Source organism: Mobula hypostoma, chromosome 7, assembly GCF_963921235.1.
Source record: "Mobula hypostoma chromosome 7, sMobHyp1.1, whole genome shotgun sequence".
Taxonomy (NCBI): Eukaryota; Metazoa; Chordata; class Chondrichthyes; order Myliobatiformes; family Myliobatidae; genus Mobula; species Mobula hypostoma.
In genome coordinates, this window is record NC_086103.1 from 32,705,636 (window position 1) to 32,728,196 (window position 22,561).

Sequence of the window (22,561 nt, forward strand, 5' to 3'; positions counted from 1 at the left end):
AATAAACTTCTTCCTTGCTGTAACCATTGTGTGTTTCTGTGACTAAAGTATGGAGAAAGTCAACAATCAATGAAAATTATTCCCTTCTTAACTCATTTTTAGATCTATTTCTGGACAGTAAATAAGAATTGGAATAATTAATATGGAAGCTGAAATGCCATAAAGTAGAATGTAAAAGGGCCATTTTAAAATCTATTACATTTGAAATATTCATGTGAATAATTTACAATGCATGCTTGTAAGAGTTGTTCCTTGGGGTTTACACCCTAGTAAATACAGTGGTCACAACAGTAGGCCAGAAGCAAAGTGTGCTGTTTTGGTAACACACCCACTATCACCCCAAGGACTTCCTAGCGTTTACAAGGTTTATTTTAGGAATGTGAAAAAAATACTGTCTACCTACCTGTGCAGTTCTAACAAAAACTCAACATCAGCCACACAATTAGGCAGTCCACTCCATTGGCATTCCAGCCACCACTGTAAACATTTATTTCTTCCATCAGCACTATGTAATAACTGTTAGTATCATTGACAAGATGCACTGGAGTTACCTCAAGCCACTTTAATATCATCATCATCATTAACATTATACACCATGCCAATCTACTTTTACAGCACTTCCAAAACCCTCAATCACCAAAGGCAAGAAGAAAAAGGACTTCTGTTGCATGGGAACACCACCACTCACCTTTATGTTCTTCCCCAAGTCACTTAGTAACCTGACCTGGAAATAGATTGCTGATTGTTTCCTGCTGGTGTTTTCAAATCCCTCCAACGACATTGTTTGACAAGCTGTGGGATATGAGAGTTGGAGTGTTAATGAAAGAGACAACCTTTCAGACATGGCAATAAATGTCCAAAACTCTATTGATCATCTTTGTTTATTATGAAGCCTGTTGAAGGTTTTAAGCACTGAGGATGATGTACTACTTTCTTCTTAAGAAGTAGAAAACAAGACCAAAGAGATTTTTCACCAGCCATAATGTAGGATGATTACTTACTTGGTGAATACAGTTGCTGAAGTGCAAATAGAGAAAAAATAGTTTTTAAAGAATAAGATTAAACATGAAGATGCTAGTTCATCATTAAAATACACATATAATTCAGTTCCTTCACCTTGGCTTAACCAGATTTTAGTACTTGAAGGTTAATGATTAAACTTCCAATAAATTTATCTTATGATAGTACGTAATGTTGAATTGAAAAGTAAAAAGTCTCCAGCAATATGAGAAACACTTCACTGAACTGGATATCCACTAGTTACTTACAATTCCATGCCAAATCTATTTCATTTAAGACTAATGCATCCATCCGTTAAAGAGGAGGCTTTTGCTTATCAGTCTCAGCTGGATGTGAACTGAGGGCATACAAAATGAAATATGGATTTAGCTAGTTTCTGAATATAAAGTTTGATTATATACAGTAAGTGCTTTAAACAGACTTCATGATGACGGATGATGGATGATGGGATGCAGACAATATTGTTGTCTGTATTTTTGGGGGCTCTTTCATATGAAGTTAATAATATACAAAATAAGAGCCAGAGTTGGTTATGCAGCCCCTAGAGCTTTCTCTGTTATTCATTAATATCATGGCTGATCAGATATTGGCCTCAGCCTCACTTTCCTACCTGTTCCTTATAATCCAGAATTTCCCTGTAGACCAAAAATCTATCTTAAATAGACCCAGTGATGCATTCAGTGAACTCTCTACGGCTGATAATTCCAAAAATCCATAAATCTCTGATAAAAAAAAAATCTTCCTTATTTCAGTTTTTTATTACCATGAAAGTAGAAGAAGAAATCATAAATTATTTTGTATCTACTGATAGAGAAGAAACGATCACATCTGAATTGAGGGCATCAAAATCCTGATTCAGTATTTCAAATATTAAAGTTCACTTTGCCTTTCCTTTCTCCTTCTATTCCCTTGGTCCTGATTCTTTATCACTTGTTCCTCATTTTTATTTTTTATATAGCTTAACTCATTGCTGTTAGTGCACTATTTTTACTAATATTTAACTAATTTGTTATGCTATCGGGGCAGGACAGTGGTTGGTACCTTAGCTTTTATTGGCTTTTGGAACCAATTCACAAGTTTTCTCTTAGTTTTTTGAGAGTTGTAAATCTACAATAGACCACTTATACAGAATCACAATACTCCTTAATTTGAAACTGTGACAAAGATACACAAAGAGACATACAGACACAGACACACACACACACACACACAGGCAGAGCACTATATTGTTTCATCATTGGCATTGGCAGTACAATACAGGCACACCTCAAGGATGTGTGCTTTGCTCACTGCTTGACTCCTTCCACACTCACAACTGTGTAACTAAGGACAGCTCAAATATCATCTATAAATCTGCTGATGACACCACTGTTGTTGGCAGAATCCCACATGGCAATCACGAGGTGTACAGGAGCAAAATAGATAGGCCGGTTGAGTGGTGACACAATAACAACCTTGCATTCAAATCAGTAAGACCAAGGAATTGATTGTGGACTTCAGAGAGGGGAAGTCAGGAGAATGCACACTCAATCTTCATTGAGGGGTCAGCAGTGAAAAGGGTGAGCACTTTCAGGTTCCTGGGTATAAAAATCTCAGAGGATCCATCCTGTGCCCACCACATTGATGCAATCACAAAGAAAACACTCCAACAGCTATAATTTATTTGGAACTTGAGGAGATTTGTTATGGCACCAAAGACGCTAGCAAATTTCTACAGATATACCATGGTATTCTGACTGATGGCACCACATTTGATATGGAGGCACCAATGCACAGGATTGTAAGAGGTTTCACATGATTGTAGACTCAGCCAGCTTCATCATAGGCACACATCTCCCCATCACTAAGGACATCTTTCAAACATGGCACCTCAAGGAGGTAGCATCCATCATTAAGGATCTTTATCATCTGTAACCTTCCTTCTTCTTAATACTTTCATGTGGGAAGAGGCACATGAGCATAAAGATCTAAATTCAATGTTTTCGGAACAGGTTCTTCCTTTCTGCCATCAGACATCTGAATGGTCCATGAACCCATGAACACTACCTTGCTATTCCTCTTATGCACTTTTATTATTTATTTTTATTGTAACTTACAGTTTTTTTCATGTATTGCAATATACTGTTGCCACATAACAAGTTTCACGACTTATGTCAGTGACAAGAAACTTGTTTTGGTTTCTGCAGACACTGCTACCCAGAGGTCATTCATATATTGTGTAAAATCGTTACTCATAGTGGGCAGGTTGCGAACCTCATCTCGCCAATTAAATCTTCCATTGTTCGCTAATTAAGGGACGAGGGAGATTGAAACATCAAGGTGAATGCGGAAGTTTGGAGACTGTTTGGGTGTTCCAGCACTCTGCAGTCTCCGAGAGGATTCTTGGAGACAGAGACAGCCTGCACGAACTTCATGGCAGGAAGGCTGCGGGATGGGGCACAAGCCGTTGATAGACTTCATTTCACCAATTAAAGCTTTCATTGTTTGCCGATTAAAGTGACGAGGGAAATTGAAGCATCGAGATGACTGTGAGGGTGAGCACCAGCTGCCTGTCTTTTGACCGTTCTGTATCAGAGAGGGAACGGCCTGCCACTGTGCCTGGAGAGTATTCCTCAGATTTTCTGCAATTTGGATGTGGACTTGGACTATGGTCCTTTTTTCAGTTCGTTTTTTATATTCTGTGTTTTTAAACATCTTTCCTGTTTTATTTTTGTACAGGTGGAGGGATTTAGGGGTTGATGTGCATGTTCCATTTTTTTTGTTACTTTTGTGCAAAGAGGTGGTTTTGGGGGTCGATGTGCCTCAATAGTTCCTGTTCATTTTTTTTGTGCAGGAGGAGGGATTTGGGGGTCGATGAACCTGTTCCATTTTCGTTTGCTTTTTTTTTGTGCAGGAGGAGGAATTTTGGGGGTTGACGTGCCTGTTCCATTTTTATTTGTTTTTTTGTGTGGGGAGGGGGGATTTGTGGGTTGATGATCGCGCTGCCTTTCTTTTCTTAGTTTCACTGCTAACCAGAGAAGAAGAAATTCATATTGTATACTTTGGTAATAAATGAACCTTTGATCCTTTGCAAACTGCATACTCAGAAATTGGACAATGATGTGTCTTTTTTTAAATTTGCAAGTTGCACTTGCATTTGCTTTTCACACTGTAGTCTGCATTGGCAATCATTTTGAATCAGTGGAAAAGTCTCAAGGTCATTGCATCAAACCAAGGTACAGCACAGAATCAACTTTGTGCCCACTGAGACCGCAATGACTATCAAACATCCACTTGTTTTTCTCCTTGGCATGCCTGATCTTTACCTGGCTCTGGACATAAATCTAATGATGTCATAAGCTATACACTGGCAATTTCTGCAGTTGGCAGGCAGCATGCAATGAATTTTAATAGTGTTACCTGTTATGTTTTTATGCACAATTAAATAAAGAGTAAATCTGACAGTGAGTTGAAAACGTATGTCAATGTAGGGGTGCCCAAAATTCTACCATTGTGTTTCTCTCGGTATATCTCAAATTCAGTTCTAATTGCTCAGAACTTTTGCTGTACCATTGCCGGGTCTCCTGTGCCTTATTCCTGTGCTTTCTTATCTAATTCATAACAAATATATAAGCTATGATCTCTGCCTCAGAATGAATCTTTGTGTCCATTCATGGCACCAATACCGTATAGTGACATGATTGCAGCATGAAGGGTCTGCCAGATTCACTGATGATACAAGTCCTCTACCGTGCATCTTACCAAAACAGAACTAACTCCAGTTTCTAGGGAATAATCTTTACATACTTCAAAGTAAATTCCAAGTAAGTATGTTATCAAAGTACGTATATGTCGCCACATGTGACCTTGAGATTCATTCTTTGTGGGCCTTCACAGTAGAACAAAGAAGTCGATATAGAATCAGAGAAAAACTGGATACAAAGACTGACAAACAACCAATGTGTGCAAAAATAGATACTGAGAGCATGAGTTGTACACTTAAAATAAATGGTCAGATATCCCCATGACACAGAAAACACATATAGTAACCATTATACAATTAGACAAATGGATACCTTGTATTAATGAGAGTTCAGTTAATGGAGTATTATAATATAAAAGGGATAATTTAGTGTTATTATAATATGAAACTATTGGTCTCTTGTATCACTAGTTCAAGCCGATATTGACATCAAGTAGCTTCCAAAGCTATTATGTACAAACTCTCACCCAAATGGATCCAAGTCTATTTTGAATTTTCCTCACTTACTAACATAAGGATCTTACTTCTTGTTTAAATAACACTTATGGTTGAGTTGAAGTACCTGATAGACTGGTTGATGACTAACTGGACAAAGGATCATCAACGGAGTCCAATCACATTTAAAAATCATATATCATTAAAATCACATTTAATATGTGATCTGTCCTCAAAAGATATATATACTTTTTGACTTTTTTTTGTTATTTGCAATTAAGTGGTACAATGTCCTACATATTGGAAAGTGGATCAGGGAAGCAGAAGTCAACAATGTGCTTTTTCCATAGGGAGGTTGGGGCCAGTATGACACTAGTGACAGACAGGTATAATTTTTACCTATAGAACTTTTTAAAATGAGATAATTTTCTATGGAAAGGAACAGCACAAGTAAGCCTGGGTATCTGATGCATCAGGTTCTTCACTTTACTGTGAGTATATGAGGCATGATCAGTGAGTTTGCAGATACATCCAAAGTTAATAGTATAGTATGCAGCACAGAGAGCAGCCTGTGTAGTATGCAGCAGTGAGAGCAGTCTACCGTTACATCAGGATATAGATCACCTGGGGTGGGGGCAAACGAGTGTAACTCTTTTGTGTGAGATCATTAAACCAAGACATGACAAACACAGTTAACAAGAGGGGCCTGTGGGACTGCTTTTGAACAGAGTGACTTTGGGTCACAAGCATAGTTCCTTGAAATTGGAACACAGATAGTCAAGGTGGAGGAGACGGGATGTGACCGAGATACTGAGAGGTGGGATGCCATTTTACACATCTACAAAGCATTGGATAGGCCCCACTTGCATTAGTGTATGCAACTCTGATTGCCATTCTACAGGAAGGATGTGATTAAATAAGAAAATGTGCAGAAAAGGTTTACAAGGATGTTGCTTGGTTTGAAGAGCTTGAATTATCCAGGGAAGAATGGGTGGCTAAGTCCTTTTTTCTTGGAGCGGAGGAGGCTGGGATGAGACATGATAGAGATACAGTATTTTGAGAGGCATAGACAGAATGGATAGCCAGGGGTTGTTTTCATGGTAGGAGGGTCCAAAACTGAAGGACAATGTTTTAAGGTGAGATAGAAATGTTTAAAGGCAATCTGAGGAGCAAATTCTTCACTCAAGGAGGAGTTAACATCTGGAAAGAGCTGCCAGAGGGGACAGCAGAGGCAGAAATGATAACAGGGCAAAGAGTGACATGAAATTAATGCAAACAAGTAGGGTTAGTACAGGGAGGCACAATAGCTCGGATAGACATAGCTGGATGATTTAGCCAGTTATGCACTGCATAACTCTGTGACTCCACATCTCCATGATGCCAACAACAGATATATTGTTCTCTTCACTCTTTCTTCAACCTTCTAAAAGGATCTATCCATCTAAAACTATCTGTTTTCTCTTTCATTTCCACCAAAACTTTCTTGCTTTTTTTCATAAATGTAGAGGTATGGCAATATCCTTTTAACTTCTTCCTTTCCCACCACCCAGGCAGACAAAAATCTCCTTCCAAAGTGAAGTAGCAATTCACTTTAACTTTAATGAATCCAATCCCAGGGGGCTAATGGAATCAGAAATGGTAGTGGTGTCCAAGAGGCTTTTAATCTGTACACAAAAATCCAGGGAATGGAGGGAATTTTTGCACACATAAGAGACTAGTTTAATTTGGCATCATGCTCAGCACACACATTGTGGGCAGCAGGTCTTGTTCCGCTGCGGAACTGCTCTATGTTATACGTTCTCACCCAGTATACAGCATTTGATGCCAACACTATCATCTCAGAAGCACCAAATCCTTTTCCAATATCATCTCCTCTACATTGGAGAACCAAAAGCAGGTTGAGTGAGTGCTTTACAGAACAGCATTCAAACAACGATGCTGAACCTGAGATTTTAGTTACCTGTCATTCTAATTCTCTATCCTACTCCTATTCTGTTATTGGCTTATTTGTCCTGTTCTAACACAGCTCACACAGCAGCAGCTCATTTCTCCAGCTAGGCATATCGCAGCAACCAGGACTCAGCACAAATTCAACAGTTTCCAATAGCCAGCATCCCAGTTGTGTCAAAATTGGTCAGTTCTGATGAAAGATTGTTAACCTGCAATGTCATTTCATTTTTTTTTTAACAGATGCTGCCTGAATGTTTCAAGTGTTACCATTTATTTGGGGTTTCTACCAAATGGAAAGTTCTGTATCACATAACTCCAATAGTGCTCATTCCTTCTCTCTCCTCTGTCTAATCCAACTGTTTCTACAGTTCTACTGATTTGTGATTATCAAGTCTTCAACATTCTGTTTGCACTGCCATTTCTGTGTCATTCAGTCTTTCTTGCCGTCCACCCTGTTACTCAGTCCTTTTGTTCTCCTCTCTGCTCCCCATTTACTTCAATATATAGCAGGTTCAATTGTTACTTTTCCCAGTTCCAATGAAAGGATGTTGAACTGAAATATCAACTCTGTTTCTCCCTTCTTAAATCCCCACTCACCTACTGAATATTCTCAGAATTTTCTGTGTTCACTTGTATTAAAGAAAATTGCTCAGATTAGATGAAAGATTTTCAGCAAATGCAGAATCTCTTGTGTTCAGATTAGTTGACAATATGCTGATGCAAACAGTTAGGTTGGAGACAAGAAAATTGGTTAAAGTATTTTATATCTATATATACTTCCACGAGTAGATCATTTGCAGTAATCTTAGCATGAGATGCTCAAGAGAACACTGAGGAAAATTGTGAGTTTGAATACACCTCTAAATTGAGCCCAGCAATTGTCGCAGAAAGGCTGAAACACAATATGGTTGAAAGCAGTCAAGAAGGAACACATTCAATGAATCCACAAATGCATCGACAGCATCTACTGTGTCTTTGAGATCTACAAGCAATACTTATTAAAATGAAAACAAATTTAAAACCTAGTTAATCATTTAAACTTGTCAATGTTAGCAAAATATATTCATTCTTTTATTTTAAAAGGATAATGATGACAATGACCAATCAGTCTCAGATGATCTCAATGCATTTTATGAAAAATTTGATAAGGAGAATTATGACATACACGCATGAGCCCTCACATCACCAGATAATCCTGTAATTTCAGACCCTGAGGCTGACGTCCAGTAATCCTTCAAGAGAGTGAATCCATGAATGGTCTTTGATCCAGGCATCATACTTGGCTTGGTATTAAAGATCTGTTTAGACCAACTAGCTTTGTGTTGTTTTGAGTTAAGATTGCATAATGCTTTGTTTATGCAGTATTTATATACACTTCAGCTTCTTGCTCTTGCAGCTTGAGGTTCCCACCTGCTTCAAAACATATCTATTGTACTAGTGTCCAGGAAGTGCATGGTGACCTACCTCCATAGTTACTGTCTTGTAGTGCTTACATCAGTTGTACTGAAGTACTCCAAGAGGTAGTTATTGTGTGAATCAAATTCTAACTCAGAGATGACCTGGATCCACCTTAATTTGCCTTCTGTCCCAACATGCTGACCTTCTGTGGCAGTAGGAAAATTCAAGTGGATGTAAATTCTTTGGCTCTTCATCCTGCTCTGGGCCACGCGGACAATAGGAATACATATGTCAGGCTGCTGTTAATCAGTAATCAATACAATTGTCCCATCCAAACCCATCATCAAACTTCAAAACTTCAAGACTTGGGTCACTGTACATCCTTTTATATCTGGATACTCAACTTCCTCAAAGGCGGACCTCAATATTTCAATATGCAGGTAGACTGGGAAAATCAGGTTGGCACTAGATCATAAGAAAGAAGATGTCTAGAATGCCTATAGGCTGGTTCTTTAGAGCAGCTTGTGGTCAAGCCCACTAGGGGATCAGGTATTCTGGACTGGGTGCTGTTTAATGAACTGGATTTGATTAGGTAGCTTAAGCTAAAGGAACCCTGATGAGGTGGCTGTTGTAATAAGATAGAACTCACTCTGCAATTTGAGAGGGAGAAGCTAAAGTTATATGTATCAGTATTACAGTGGAGTACAGGGAATTAGAGAGTAATGTCAAAGCTGATTGGAAGGGGACACTAACAGGGATAACGGCAAAGCAGCAATAGCTGGAGTTTGTGGGAATAATTTGGAAAGTGCAGCTTAAATACATCACAAAGAAAAAGAAGTATTCTAAAGGCAAGATGAAGCAACTATGGCTTACGAGGGAATTCAAAGCCAACATAAAAACAAAAGAGAGAGCATATAATAGAGCAAAAATTAATGGAAGGTTAGAGGATTAGAAAATGTTTAAAAACCAATAGAAGGCAACTGAACAAGCCATAAGGGGGAAAAAGATTAAATATGAAGGTAAGTCAGCTGACAATGTCAAAGAGGATACCAATATTTTTTCTGATATGTGAAGACTGAAAGAGAGGCGATAGTACATATTGGACCACTGGAAAATAATGTTGTAATGGTAATACTGGGGGGACCAGGAAACCACATAAGTATTTTGCAGAAGTCTTCACTGTGGAAGACGCCAGCAGTGGGCCGGAAGATTGAGTGTGAGGCAGCAGAAGTCAGTGGAGTTGCTTTTACTAGAGAGAAGGTGCTTCAGAATCTGAAGACTACTTGGATCAGGTGGACTACATCCCAGTCTTCTGAAAGAGGTAGCTGAGGAGATTGTGGAGGCATTAGTAAGGATCTTTCAGAATCAATAGATTCTGGAATGGTTCTGGAGGACTGGAAAATTGCCAATATTACTGCACTCTTCAAGAAGAGAGGGAGGCAATAGAAAGGAAATTATAGGCCAGTTAGCCTGATCTCTGGTTGGGAAGATGTAGGAGTCGATTGTTAGGGATGTGGTTTTGGGAATCTTGGAGACATGACAAAATAGGCCAAAGTCAGCATGATTTCCTTAAGGGCCAATCATGCCGGACAAATCTGTTAGAAATCTTTGATGAAATAACAAGCAGGAAAGACAAAGGAGAATCAGTGGATGTTGTGTACTTGGATTTCCAGAAAGCCTTTGACAACATGCTGCACATGAGGCTGCTTAACAAGAGCACATGGTATTACAGAAAAGAAACTTGCATGGATAAAGCAGTGGCTGAATTGCATGAGGAAAAGAGTGAGAATAAAGGGAACCTTTTCTGATTGGCTGCCGGTTACTAGTCGTGTTCCACAGGGGTCGGTGTTGGGACCACTTCTTTTTACACTGTATGCCAATGATATGGATGATGGAATTGATGGCTTTGCAGATGACATGAAGATAGCTGGAGGTGCGGGTAGTGTTGAAGAAACAGGGAGGCTGTAGAAAGGCTTAGACAGATTAGGAGAATGGGTAAAGATGTAGCAAATGGAATGCCGTGTTGAGAAGTATACAATCATGCACTTTGGGAGAAAGAATAAAAGCACAGACTATTTTCTAAGTAGGAAGAAAATTCAAAAATCTGAGCTGCAAAGAGACTTGTGAGTCCACATGTAGGATCCCCTGTGGGTTAGTTTTCAGGTTGAGTCAGTGGCGAGGAAGGCAAATGCAATGTTAGCATTCATTTCAAAAGGACTAGATATAAAACAAGGATGTAATTCTGAGGCTTTATAAAGCACACTTGAGGCCTCACGGAGTATTATGAGCAGCTCGAGGCTCCCTATTTAAGAAAAGATTTGTTGACATTAGAGATTTATGAGAATGAGGAGGTTTATGAGAATGGTCCCATGAATGGAAGCCTTATCGTATGAGGAGCGATTAACAGCTCAGGACCTTTACTCGCTGGAATTTAGAAGACTAAGCGGGGATCTCATTGGATCCAAATGGATGTCGAAAGGCCTAGATAGAATGAATGTTTCCTATGGTGGGGGAGTCTAGGACAAGAAGATACAGCCTCAGAATAGAGGGACATTCATTTAGAACAGAGATAAGGAGGAATTTCTTTAGCTGAATGTGATGAATCAGTGGAATACATTGCCACTGGCCAGGTCATTAGGAGTATTTTTGCAGAAGTTGATAATCAGTGCGAGAAAGGTGATGGGGAGAAAGCAAGAGAATGCGGTTAAGAGGGAAATGGATCAACAATGATGAAATGGTGGAACAGACTCGATGGGCTAAAAGGCCTAATTCTGGTCCCATGTTCTATGGTGCTGTTGTCTAGTTAGTGAGAATTGGTATCAACATCTCCTCACTGACCAACAAAACAGGTGGTCTTCAAGGCAGCATGCTTAGCAGCCTGCTCTAATCTAAATAGACATATAACTATGTGGCTCAGCACAGCTCCAGCGCCATCAAATTTTCCAGGGACAGTAATGTTAGATGAATTGTAGGTGTTGATGAATCAGCTTACCAGAGCTAGGTAGGTCACCTAGTTGATTGGTGCCACAACCTCTCGCTCATGTCAGTAAAACTAAAGAGTTGATTGTTCACTTCAGGAAGAAGAGAGAGGGTGACCATGCACCAGTCTACACAGGGGTGTTGGCAATGACAGAGTCATCAACTTTAATTTCCATATGTTAACATATTGGATGCCCAGCCCTGGGTCCATCACATCGATACAATCACTTGGAAAGTATTAAGTTTGTGTAACTTCAAAACATAAAACTAATTGAAAGAAAAACACGGAGCTGCGGATAACCTATGTATGTTTTTTTTTTACATTAGTGAGGCGCACACATATGATATGTCTGCGTAATGAGGTATACCATTCATATACTTTTACATATAACCTATAAACTTAACCTAATCAAATCATATAGTTGCAAATACTGAAAACATTACTGAAAAACTAAATGCACAACAGAAGTTGTGGCGGTGGTATTGTGCTTTTAAGGACCTATGTCACCAAACACTCTACGTGTACCATTGTACTGTTGTAGAAGTCAGTGTGCTGTGTTTCTGTATGCACTGTTGAAAGTACCTTGACTGGTTGCATCATGGTCGGTATAGCAATTCCAATGCACAGTGAAGATCAGAAGATGCAGAGAGTAGTGGACTCAGCCCAGAATATCTTGGCACATCCCCCTCCATCAGTAGCAATTACAGGAGATCATGTTACTGATCCAGGAAGGCAACATACATCATCAACAATCACACCATCTGGGCTATGCTGTCTTTTTGCCGTTCCATCAGGCAGAAAGTAGAGTAGTCTGAAATCCCACAGTACCAGGTTCAAAACAGCTACTTCCCTTCAAAGTTAGTTCTTGAGCCAATAGGCACACCTATAACCACAATAGTTTAGCAACACACGAAGACCACTTCGATAAACTTTGTTCTTTTTTGTGATAATTGTGCATTAAGATGGACTTTGTACAGTATATTATTGTTAAAAATCGTGTCTATGTTTGGTTCTTATGAATGCTTCTTATATGATATCATGTGCTGTGATGCTGCACCAAGTGAGATTTTCCTTCCATCTGTGCATACATGCACTTGAATTGACTTTATTTCCTACATCCTTCACATACATGAGTAAAAATCTTTACATTACATCTCCATCTAAAAGTGCAATCATAGTAATTTGTAATAATTTATAATAAATAGAACAGTCAATGTAATATAGAGTACACTCAAGTCAGTGTGAGTTCATCACTCTGATGGCCAGGTGGAAGAAGCTGTCCCAGAGCCTTTTGGTCCTGGCTTTTATGCTACAGTACCGCTTCCCAGATGGTAGCAGCCAAAATAGATTGTGGTTGGGATGGCTTGGGTCCCCAATGATCCTACAGGCCCTTATGACACACCTGTCCTTGTAAATGTCCTGAATCATGGGAAGTTCACAACTACAGATGTGCTGGGCTGTCTACACCACTCTCTGCAGAGTCCTGCAGTTAAGGGAGGTACAGTTCCCATACCAGGCAGTGATGCAGCCAGTCAGGATGCTCTCAATTGTGCCCATGTAGAAAGTTCCTAGGATTTTGGGGCCCAGACTAAACTTCCTCAACCGTCTGATTTGAAAGAGGCACTGTTGTGCCTTTTTCACCACACAGCTGGTGTGTACAGACCACGTGAGGTTCTCGGTGATGTGGATGCCGAGGAACTTGAAGCTGTTTATCCCCTCAACCCATGTCCATTGCTGTCAATAGGGGTTAGCCTGTCTCCATTCCTCCTGTAATCCACAACCAGCTCCTTTATTTTTGTAACATTGAGGGAGAGGCTGTTTTCTTGACACCACTCTGTCAGAGAGATGACTTCTTCCCTGTAGGCCACCTCGTTATTGTTTGAGGTGAGGCCAATCAATGTAGAGTCATCGGCAAATTTAATTAGCAGATTGGCGCTGTGGGTGCAGATGACAAAAACCTGTCTTTGACTTTGATGTAAAAAATGTGACATCATTGCATGATTACTTTAATATGTGAATTATTATGTAAACGTCCACAGTTTAGGAAGAATTACGCAACTCCGTGAAGTTATCTGATAGAAGAGCCCATGTTGGAATTCTCTAAATGTGACAAGATCTGAAAAGAATCAAAGCCAGTAGCTTACTGAAACATGTTGACTGCCAAGATTTTAATGGTACCTTGCTTCAGCTAACTGACAACTACAAATGGTGTTTCTTGGCAGCCTCTCCATTACAAGTTAAATCCTTACCTTTGTAGCAGTCACAATGGACAATAATGCATAAAAGACAACAAAAATGCCAATTAATATCTATTGTTTTGTCTTAAGTTTACTTTCTTTTTTAAAAGCTGCTAAAATCGGAACACCAGTCCTTAAGCCAAATGACAATATTTGTGCATGGACCAAAAAGTTTAAATTGGATAGCGCCAGAAAATGTGCGCTACAATCATGGTGCGTGATTAACCCATATTGTGTAAATAATTGTCCTCCAGCTGTAGGTGTTAATGATAGTTCAGTTTTGTTAATGGCTACTGTTGGCTCAAGGTGGACAGCAGTGAGCAAGGCAACTGCAACTCTTGAAGCGGGAACAGCCTTGTGGTGAAAGTAATCTCACTACATTAGATGGAATGACAGAACATTCTGAGAATGGGCTTTTAGACTTCTAGATATGACCTTAGAGGCTTGGTAAGCAAAGTGGAAGAGCGTCGCTACTTCAATCTATGAAGCCTTTTTGGCAGGAAGCGGGCAATTAGATAAATGTGAGATGTCATGCCTAAGAAATCTAATTGACTTCACAGGTGTAGGAAAAAACACTGAATACGTCATTAACTACCATATCTCAACAACTGAATAAATAGCCTCATACATTGCTCATTAAAATGCATCTCCATTTCTCATCAACCATTCGCTTCTCTCAATAAAAGAAAGGGCAAAAAGCAGAGGGTAAAGTGGTCTGTCATAAGAAAAAGAGTCATGGCTTTTCTGCTGCGTATTTTACAATGGCCATCATGATCTTTTATCTCTGGTTAGAAACCAAATGGACATTCAGAGAGAGTGATGGTTTTCAATTTCTGAATATCTTTGGGTTCTCATGCTGCAAGGGTTATAGCAGCACACAAAAGGGCCTATACCATAGGGAAGCCTGGGATCCTTGGAAATCTATCTATGTCCTTTTGCAGTCTGCTGATCTTTGAACAGAGATGTGCTAAAAAATTGTAAAATATATCCTTGCATAGAGTGGAGAAGTCCTGAGGCGTAGAGGCTCATGGCATGCACACCTTCACTGTTCCTCCGTTGCTAGAAATGTAGTTGTGATCTTGCTCTATATGGCAAAAGCATATGGCACGTTTCTGTTGACACTGTCGTAAAGAAGTGTAGGCTCCTCAAATATTGTTCCTTGATATACAACATACAATATACAATACAGCTCACATGGAACCCCTGGTGTATACAGCCTTCTTCCTTTCCATTTACACTTTCTTCTCTTCCTTCTTCTAACTTGTATTAGTAACTTGCAAATCATCTTTTCATTCCACCTAGCATGCTTAAGACTATAATGAATTGTCAAAGCCCCATTATATAGTGCAACAAATCTGGCCGGTATTCAGCAATCAGGATGGAAGCATGTTGTTGCCCTGTGTGTTTGAAAACAGTGTCATGAATACTGTTTCATGAAAATTGTTGTTGTTGTTCCTTTCCACAGCTTGTGATGCATCAGGCAGTAACCTTGCCATTTTTTTTAGTCTTTTTTTAGCTCGATGCTCAACTCAAGCCAGGAGCTGGCTGGATTTGAACCCTGGACCATTCAACTCGAAGGCTGGTATGGATGCCACTACACTACCGACTAGCATTCATGAAAATAACATCCTTTAAATACTTGTTTCCACTGAATACACTTGAGACAAGAAGGCTTAAGCTACCATGAGCACACACAGTCTGATAATTACAATTAGATAACATCAAAAAGGCTATTACCGATTGAAAAATAAATTGAAGAAACTAAAAGATAAAACTGGTCCTAGTAATTCTAACAAATTGCTCATTATGTCAGGCTAAGCAATTATATGTACTCTGCATTTGAATTTATGTGAATATTTCAATGCAAGAACTATATTTCCAAGTGCAGTCACGGATGCTTTCTGTTTAAAAAATATATAATCCAGTTCAGGGTGCTTTCTGTGATTGATTTTTTTCTCTTGAGCTGCAGCTAGAGTAGTTTTTGAATTTAAGGTCAAAGAATGTTATTCATTTAAAAATGAGATGCACATTTCAGCCATCAAGTTCCCCAAAGACTCTGCTTCAACATTAAGCTAAGTGGTTAAGCTGATCTTGATATATGTCCTCTTCTCTCAAACAAAATGATACAAGGTTATTTGTTATTAATGAATCTGGTTAGTATACAGCAAAGGAATGTGTTAAAATTCATAGACAAGTGACGTAAGCTTTAAGCTCTCACTGAACTATAAACCAAACCAATGGTGAGAAATTTAAACGCAAACAACAGGAATTCTGCAGATGCTGGAAATTCAAGCAACATACATCAAAGTTGCTGGTGAACGCAGCAGGCCAAGCAGCATCTATAGGAAGAGGCGCAGTCGACGTTTCAGGCCGAGACCCTTCGACGAAGGGTCTCGGCCTGAAACGTCGACTGCGCCTCTTCCTATAGATGCTGCTTGGCCTGCTGCGTTCACCAGCAACTTTGATGTATGTTGCAATGGTGAGAAATGACTGGAAGTGCTGCCATTCCACTGCAAACAATCATTCATATCAGGTTAAAGGAAAATGCGTGTCACAAGTGGATTAATCTATTCCCTTAGCTTTATTAGTATCACCATATAAGTCAGCTTCAGCTGTTCAATTACAGATATCGTATAAAACTTTACATGAAACTGTCAAGATCATCATCAATATCATTACAGTGCAATGCGCAAGTATCATGTGTGCAAAGAAATCTTGAGCCCAGATCTCAAGCAGTTTCAAAACAGGAAGAACATTTGTGTTTCTTTCATTAGTACCATGGTACCAGTAGTGATATATACAACACTTGTGGTGAGACAGATACCTGTAGCCTTTGTTAACACCAATTAAGTCTCAATATGTGTTGCTCATGTACTGAAATAGTTTAATCTCAGGTAAAGAATAGAGTAAGAACAAGGATACTACATAAAGACTAGGGACATTTCCAAGGTGAAAAGGGGTCTCTTTCCACAAATGCTGGTTGACTGGCTGAGATGTTCCATAATTTCTGTTTTAACTAGAGTAGGTCAAATGATTTCATGCCCATCTATGTTTCCTAGTAGCTGGTCCTAGAGCAAACCAGGTAGTAGCCCGGGAACATGGTACCAGCCTGTCCCCCATGTGTAGGCAATGGTTCATTCTATGTAGGAGAGGGTAAGTTGAAGCTAAAGAAAATGAAGCTTAGGTGAAATATGGTTAACTCAAACTCATGACAATCTGCCTTCTTATCAACCAACCACCACTTATGAGAAATCCTTCTTGTTAAGGTTAGATCCAACAAGTAGAAATTATTAATGTTGCCTCTTGGGGACAATGACATAATGTTTGTAACAAGGAAATAAAAAATGAAGATGGGAATACAAAACAGGTCCATCAACTGTTAAAACTTTAATTATTATGTCATGTTAATGCTAAGGAAGGATGATCACCTTGAGGATTGCTTGAGAACCCAATAGGAATATTGATTTTTTTTCATCCTTTTCAGATTTAACTTTAATGCCATGCCAGATGGAGGCTTTGCTGCGCTCCATTCCCTTTTTGTAGAAAAAGTTGTTTAATATCCTTCACTTACAACTGTTGCACTGATCATTGAAAAACGTATCTTTGAAATGATAAATAGATTGGTATGCTTAGGCTTATGTTTTCCTTCCTTGTCTCTTTAACAGGAGAGCGTGGTCCTGAGCAATGATCCATAGCTATAGGTGTCCATGTTATGATTCCAGTGCAAAACTATGTCCAAAGTGCTTTACTGGCACTGCACGTGCCAGGAAGACAGTCAAGTAACTACAATCAGCAAGAAAACAGGTAAGTAAATGAGCTCAATTTGCCTCACTCTTTTCACTTATAACAGTCCTTCAGGCAAAAAAAGATTGTTTATAAAGGTAGTTCATAGCAAATAAAAATAAAAACATGCACTGAATTGTCAATCACCAATTTGTGTAAGACATACGTAAAAGTGTACAACTTTTCCTGTTAATTTTTTTTTACATTTGATCTTAATGGGTCAGCAGCAGATAAGGCCTATGTTTCTGCCTGCTCCTCCAGTTTACAGGTAAAGGTAGCCTACCCAGTAGACGAGGTTAAACAAACCAAAGGCGGTGGGAAAGAAGATCCGGGCATACGAGTCAATTTTAGTGATACGGATGTGTAGCCTCCCTTGCCTCCATGCTCCAGTGCGGCAGTCATCAAAACAGCAGAAGAAACTGGTGCAGTCCTTGCCATCCAGACACTCATATCCATATTCTTCATCCCGTTCTTGAGGATGGGAAGAATTATTCATCTGAACAGCAGATGACCGAGGACGAATATCAACTGTAGGTGCCTATAATCATTTCAAGAAGTAATCTTTAGTTAGGTACTGTTTAGAAAAAAGTTAACTCAGTAAAAAATTATTCTGGCTATATTGCTCAATATGGCTAATACCATAAGTTCAAAAGAAAAAAAAAGGATAATTTCAAATTTTAGGATAAACTCAAAAATCACTTGATAAATTGGTAGTGATAACTCTCACAATTAACCTGTGCACACTCCTAGCTCTGCCACTAATGACACACCCAACACCAAATAATAAGCAGACTTATTCTTGGAGGCAATAGTAGGGAACTTCCTTGTTATGATGTGCTTGAATTTTATATTTGTAAATTATCTTTGTTAATATTATCACAATACTGCAATGAGGTTGTGTCATAAAAGTGGCATTAAACATTCAATCTCAAGTTTTACAGCACTTTCAGACCTATTTAAGTCATTTTATTCTATAACTGCAATATCTTAATTCATAAATTCAAGATGACTAGAAACAAGGACACTTCTTTCCTGAGTCTGAAAATGGGACCAAACCTTCCAAACTTAATTGGTGCAAAATCATACTTTGACATGAGGTAGTTTTCTGAACAACAAATCCATGCATTAATATTGATCTTGTCTTATATTGTTGAACCTGTCTTGAAGAAATCCTGTAGTAATGTTTTTGGATCTGTAATTATTGATCTCCATTAAGATGTGGCTATTAGAAGCAAAGGTAGAACATTCACTCAACACTTCTGACAGAGTATGGTTGTGAATGCTTCAATTTTGCCTTCTGAGCTCAAATGTTGAGCTCTGCCATCTCTGTTTATAAAGCTTCTCCTTTTTTTAACTATTTAATTTGTTACCACCATGTGCAGCCACAATGGGTAGGATTGCAGAATTTTGTTCTGACCTGTTCCTTTTGGATTTCAATCACATTTTAAAATTAGGTAAAATTTCATTCAAGTAAATTCATTGTAATATCACAGAGCTCAAGTAAAATTTTTTTTGTGCTAATAACACATCTTCTGAGAAAGTATTAATAAAAATATTGCTTACCTCAGACTTTGTTGACACATAGATTAAAGATACAGGATTATTTTTATTTAAATTTCCCTTTGACTGATAATAGTAATAAGAAAATAATGGGATGGGAAATGCTATTAATTTCCTAAATCAATTGGAAAGATGCTAAAAGTTGTTATAGTGGTTCCTGTTTGTATTTGCAGTCTGACATTCTGGAAATCAGATCACAGAAGTAAATTCATCATGACGACAAGTTTAATGGCGGTGTATTCATCAAAAAACTAAAGAACTGGAACACATATTCAAGAGAACCCATTCCCCCAATGTATTATAAGGTGAGTGGTGACTATATTGCTTCTTATTTCTTAAAAAATTGCATTTGCTTATTTTCTGATATTTGCCGAGGGATCACGCTTTGTATTCACTTTTATTACTTAATGTTTAGCAGCTGGAAACAGTAGATATAAATAACAGGCCCAGGAACTTACATTTGATCCTACCTTGGGTGCTGTAGATTTTCCGATCTCCTAAGACCCAAAAAAGTGTGAGAATGTTAATTTGCTGCCGCAAAGTACCTCTTAATGTCGGTAGGTGGTAAAAAAAATCAAAAGGAAGTGAGTGAAAGAGCAAGTTGTTGGAGAAAAGGAAAATAAAAGAGAGAATGGGGCAGATGGGATTTATTGTAGTCTTCTACAAACCTGGATGTGTTTTACTTATTTCTGTGGGTATCTTTGTTGTAATAAAAGCACCTGTTAGTCCTTCTGTCTTTGATAATTGAAACATGAAAGATTATATTTTACTCTTGTTATGTTCCTATTCACTATGTTAGGAAGTTTTGTTTGCTTTTTATTGCAATTTCAACATTACTTTATTAAATACATTTCATAAATGCCATCCATGAAATTTTGTACAGAAAGGTTGTAAGAAGATGACCTTTGCATTTGTTTCTAGCATCAGCTGTGTTGGCTCAACACAGCCTAGAGACATAATGTAAGCGTTTTGACCTCAGGAGGAGATTTTTTGATGTCCAGAGTTCAGAATGACCTGACAGCATTTAACAGAATGTAATGCTGTGAGCAGACCTAAGCTTGCCAAAGTTGTGAGTCTTTTTAATAAAAATATTAAAATTGACATGAATAATTAAGAATAGAAATAATGTTCACAAAATAGAAAATACAGAATTCATTTGGACAGAATTAAACATTTAAATATATTAATCTAAAACAAAATAATTTAAAATAAATAAACATTTCATTTCCCATTCTGCAGGCTGGCATTGGCTACTGGGTATCTGATTCAATGTCAGTTCACAAAATTCAATGACAGGGACTTGCAACAGGACCAGAATCCACCCTTGAGCTCAACATGGAGTCCAGTAATAGAGACTATGTGATAACCATAAGCTTGGAACTTACTTCATTGTAAGTGGCTGGACACTGGAACACTTCAAAACTATTAATCATAGCCAGGAAGATTTGCTCCATTGTAGATCAGTCACCTGCCACTGAGACTGAGTTAGATCCTTTGAGACAATAAAAAATTAGCTACTTATATTTTTTGTCTGTTCATAATCTATGGATTATCTTTCTGATTTACTTGGAATGAAAGTTATTGTTTTTTATAAAGAGTGAGGATTCTGTTCAGATTATATCTCCAGGCACTAAACACTGCAACCTGCCTCATTACATTTTAAGAGTTCATCAGTTGTATATAGTGCAATGAAAAGACTGATATGTCAGTGTGAGAACTCTTGCTATATTGATGACTTAAATCATGTGAATAAATAATCTTGGATGTGAAAATTGTTTAATTGTCATCAATCACAGAATTGTTTTTTGCTTCCTCGGATTGCACTGTATCAGATTGAAATGTACCTGGTAGAGAATCAACCATTACATTTCTTTATAACTTTTTTTTTATATAAACAAACTATTCTCTGGCTTGAAAAAGTGCAATCTTTAAATCATTTTTAGATTAGTGTGTTATGATATACAATCATATTGTTACAATGCTGTATTTCAAAACAATTTTCAGAAAATATCTTTATTTGTAATGAAATGTTCATAAAAACACAGTAACTATATCTTACCATTTAAAAGTTTTATGATTATTTAGCTGAAAATAGACATCAGTTTCATTTTGATCCCGTTAGTTTAACTGCATAAATCTACCAGCTAAAGGAAAACTAAAATAATAAAAAAGTGTGAAATTTGCATGATTAACATAGCCTAATAGATTAAATTATTATTGATATTATATTGATACATAATTAATGATATTAAGATGCATATAGTGCTTGAATTTAAAATCTATTCTTGTATCGTTATTTGAAAGAGACTCGGAAATTTGAATTTCTTTTACTCATTAATCTCTTTACACTCCTGATCTCCTTCTCCAATAAGCCATAAACTGAACAATTAGACATTAATGAGATTGTTATTTCTGGATGTTGGTGTTAGTACTGGTTCATAGTCTAATTTGGAGGATGCGTTAAAGGTTCAGTGAAGGTTGAAGGATAAACTTAACTGTTCTGTCTGTAGCTCCTGCTGTTACAAGCTATTATTACATTTCAACAGTAACTACATTTCAAAAGTATTTCACTCATCTGTAAACTACTTTGAGACAGCCCGAGGTCAGGAAAGGTATTTAGAGTGCAAATCCTTCTCTTTTGTACTAGCTGTTCTCCTGCTATGAATCCTGTTATTGGCCTTACAAATCCATACATTACAAGGTAGTTACAGCAGAGAATTTGATCTAATAGGTCTATTCTAATGTTTATGCTCCACACATACCTAAACCTATGGAAAATGATATTTCATGCTTGGATGGATATTGGTAGGCAAAATGTCCACCTTTAGCTGCTTGCTGATTTTTACCCCAACTCCACTCTGCCAACCGTATTAAGAAGACTCTGCCTTTTTCATATCTTTCTCAAGCGTGACCATTATTCTGACAGTTTACTGAGTGTGCACTTTTAAAATTGAATTGCATGATTAGATAACCAGAAGTGACTGGAAACTAACTATTGGGTTGAACTAATAATCACTTTCAGGTTAAGAGATTATTTGAAGTAGGGAGATAAGATACCAGACAAAATGTGGAAAGGTGGAATCAAATATTATGACACTCGGCCTATCTTCTCCACTCTGATGCAGAAACACTTGCATGATTTCAACACGACTAAATTAGAATTCTTCTATGAAGACCATGATTATAACTTGAGAAAAATATTTTATTATAATATCCCCTTTGGAAACTTTGAAACAACTATTTTATTCTACAGCTGATTGGGATTGGAAATGCAACCAATGGAAAGAGAAGCATACTTCATCATCTTTCAGTTAAGGGTCTGATGATGTCATATGAAATCAGGTAAGTCTAAAATCATGTCCAGTATCCAAACTGCCATAAAATGAGGAAAAAAAATTAGAAAGCTACAAGAAAAGAATTATATTCAGAAAGTGAATGTAAGAGGCAGTTATAAAG

General features: G+C 37.9%; 1 protein-coding gene across 4 annotated transcripts in view; it reads right to left on the reverse strand.

Moving 5' to 3' along the window:
- Window positions 1-16,337: 16,337 nt before the first annotated feature.
- Window positions 16,338-22,561, reverse strand: part of LOC134349220 (gamma-aminobutyric acid receptor subunit gamma-2) — a 101,166-nt gene continuing 94,942 nt past the window's right edge. For 2 of the 4 annotated variants that reach the window (XM_063053217.1, XM_063053216.1), the window contains exons 11-12: window positions 19,564-19,602; window positions 16,338-18,083 (exon numbers count right to left, since the gene is read on the reverse strand). In XM_063053217.1, coding sequence (XP_062909287.1) covers window positions 17,808-18,083; window positions 19,564-19,602 — 315 coding nt within the window. In that variant the 3' untranslated portion in view covers window positions 16,338-17,807. The remainder of the gene's footprint in view (window positions 18,084-19,563; window positions 19,603-22,561) is intronic. The other 2 variants (XM_063053218.1, XM_063053219.1) reach the window with 2 other exon arrangements.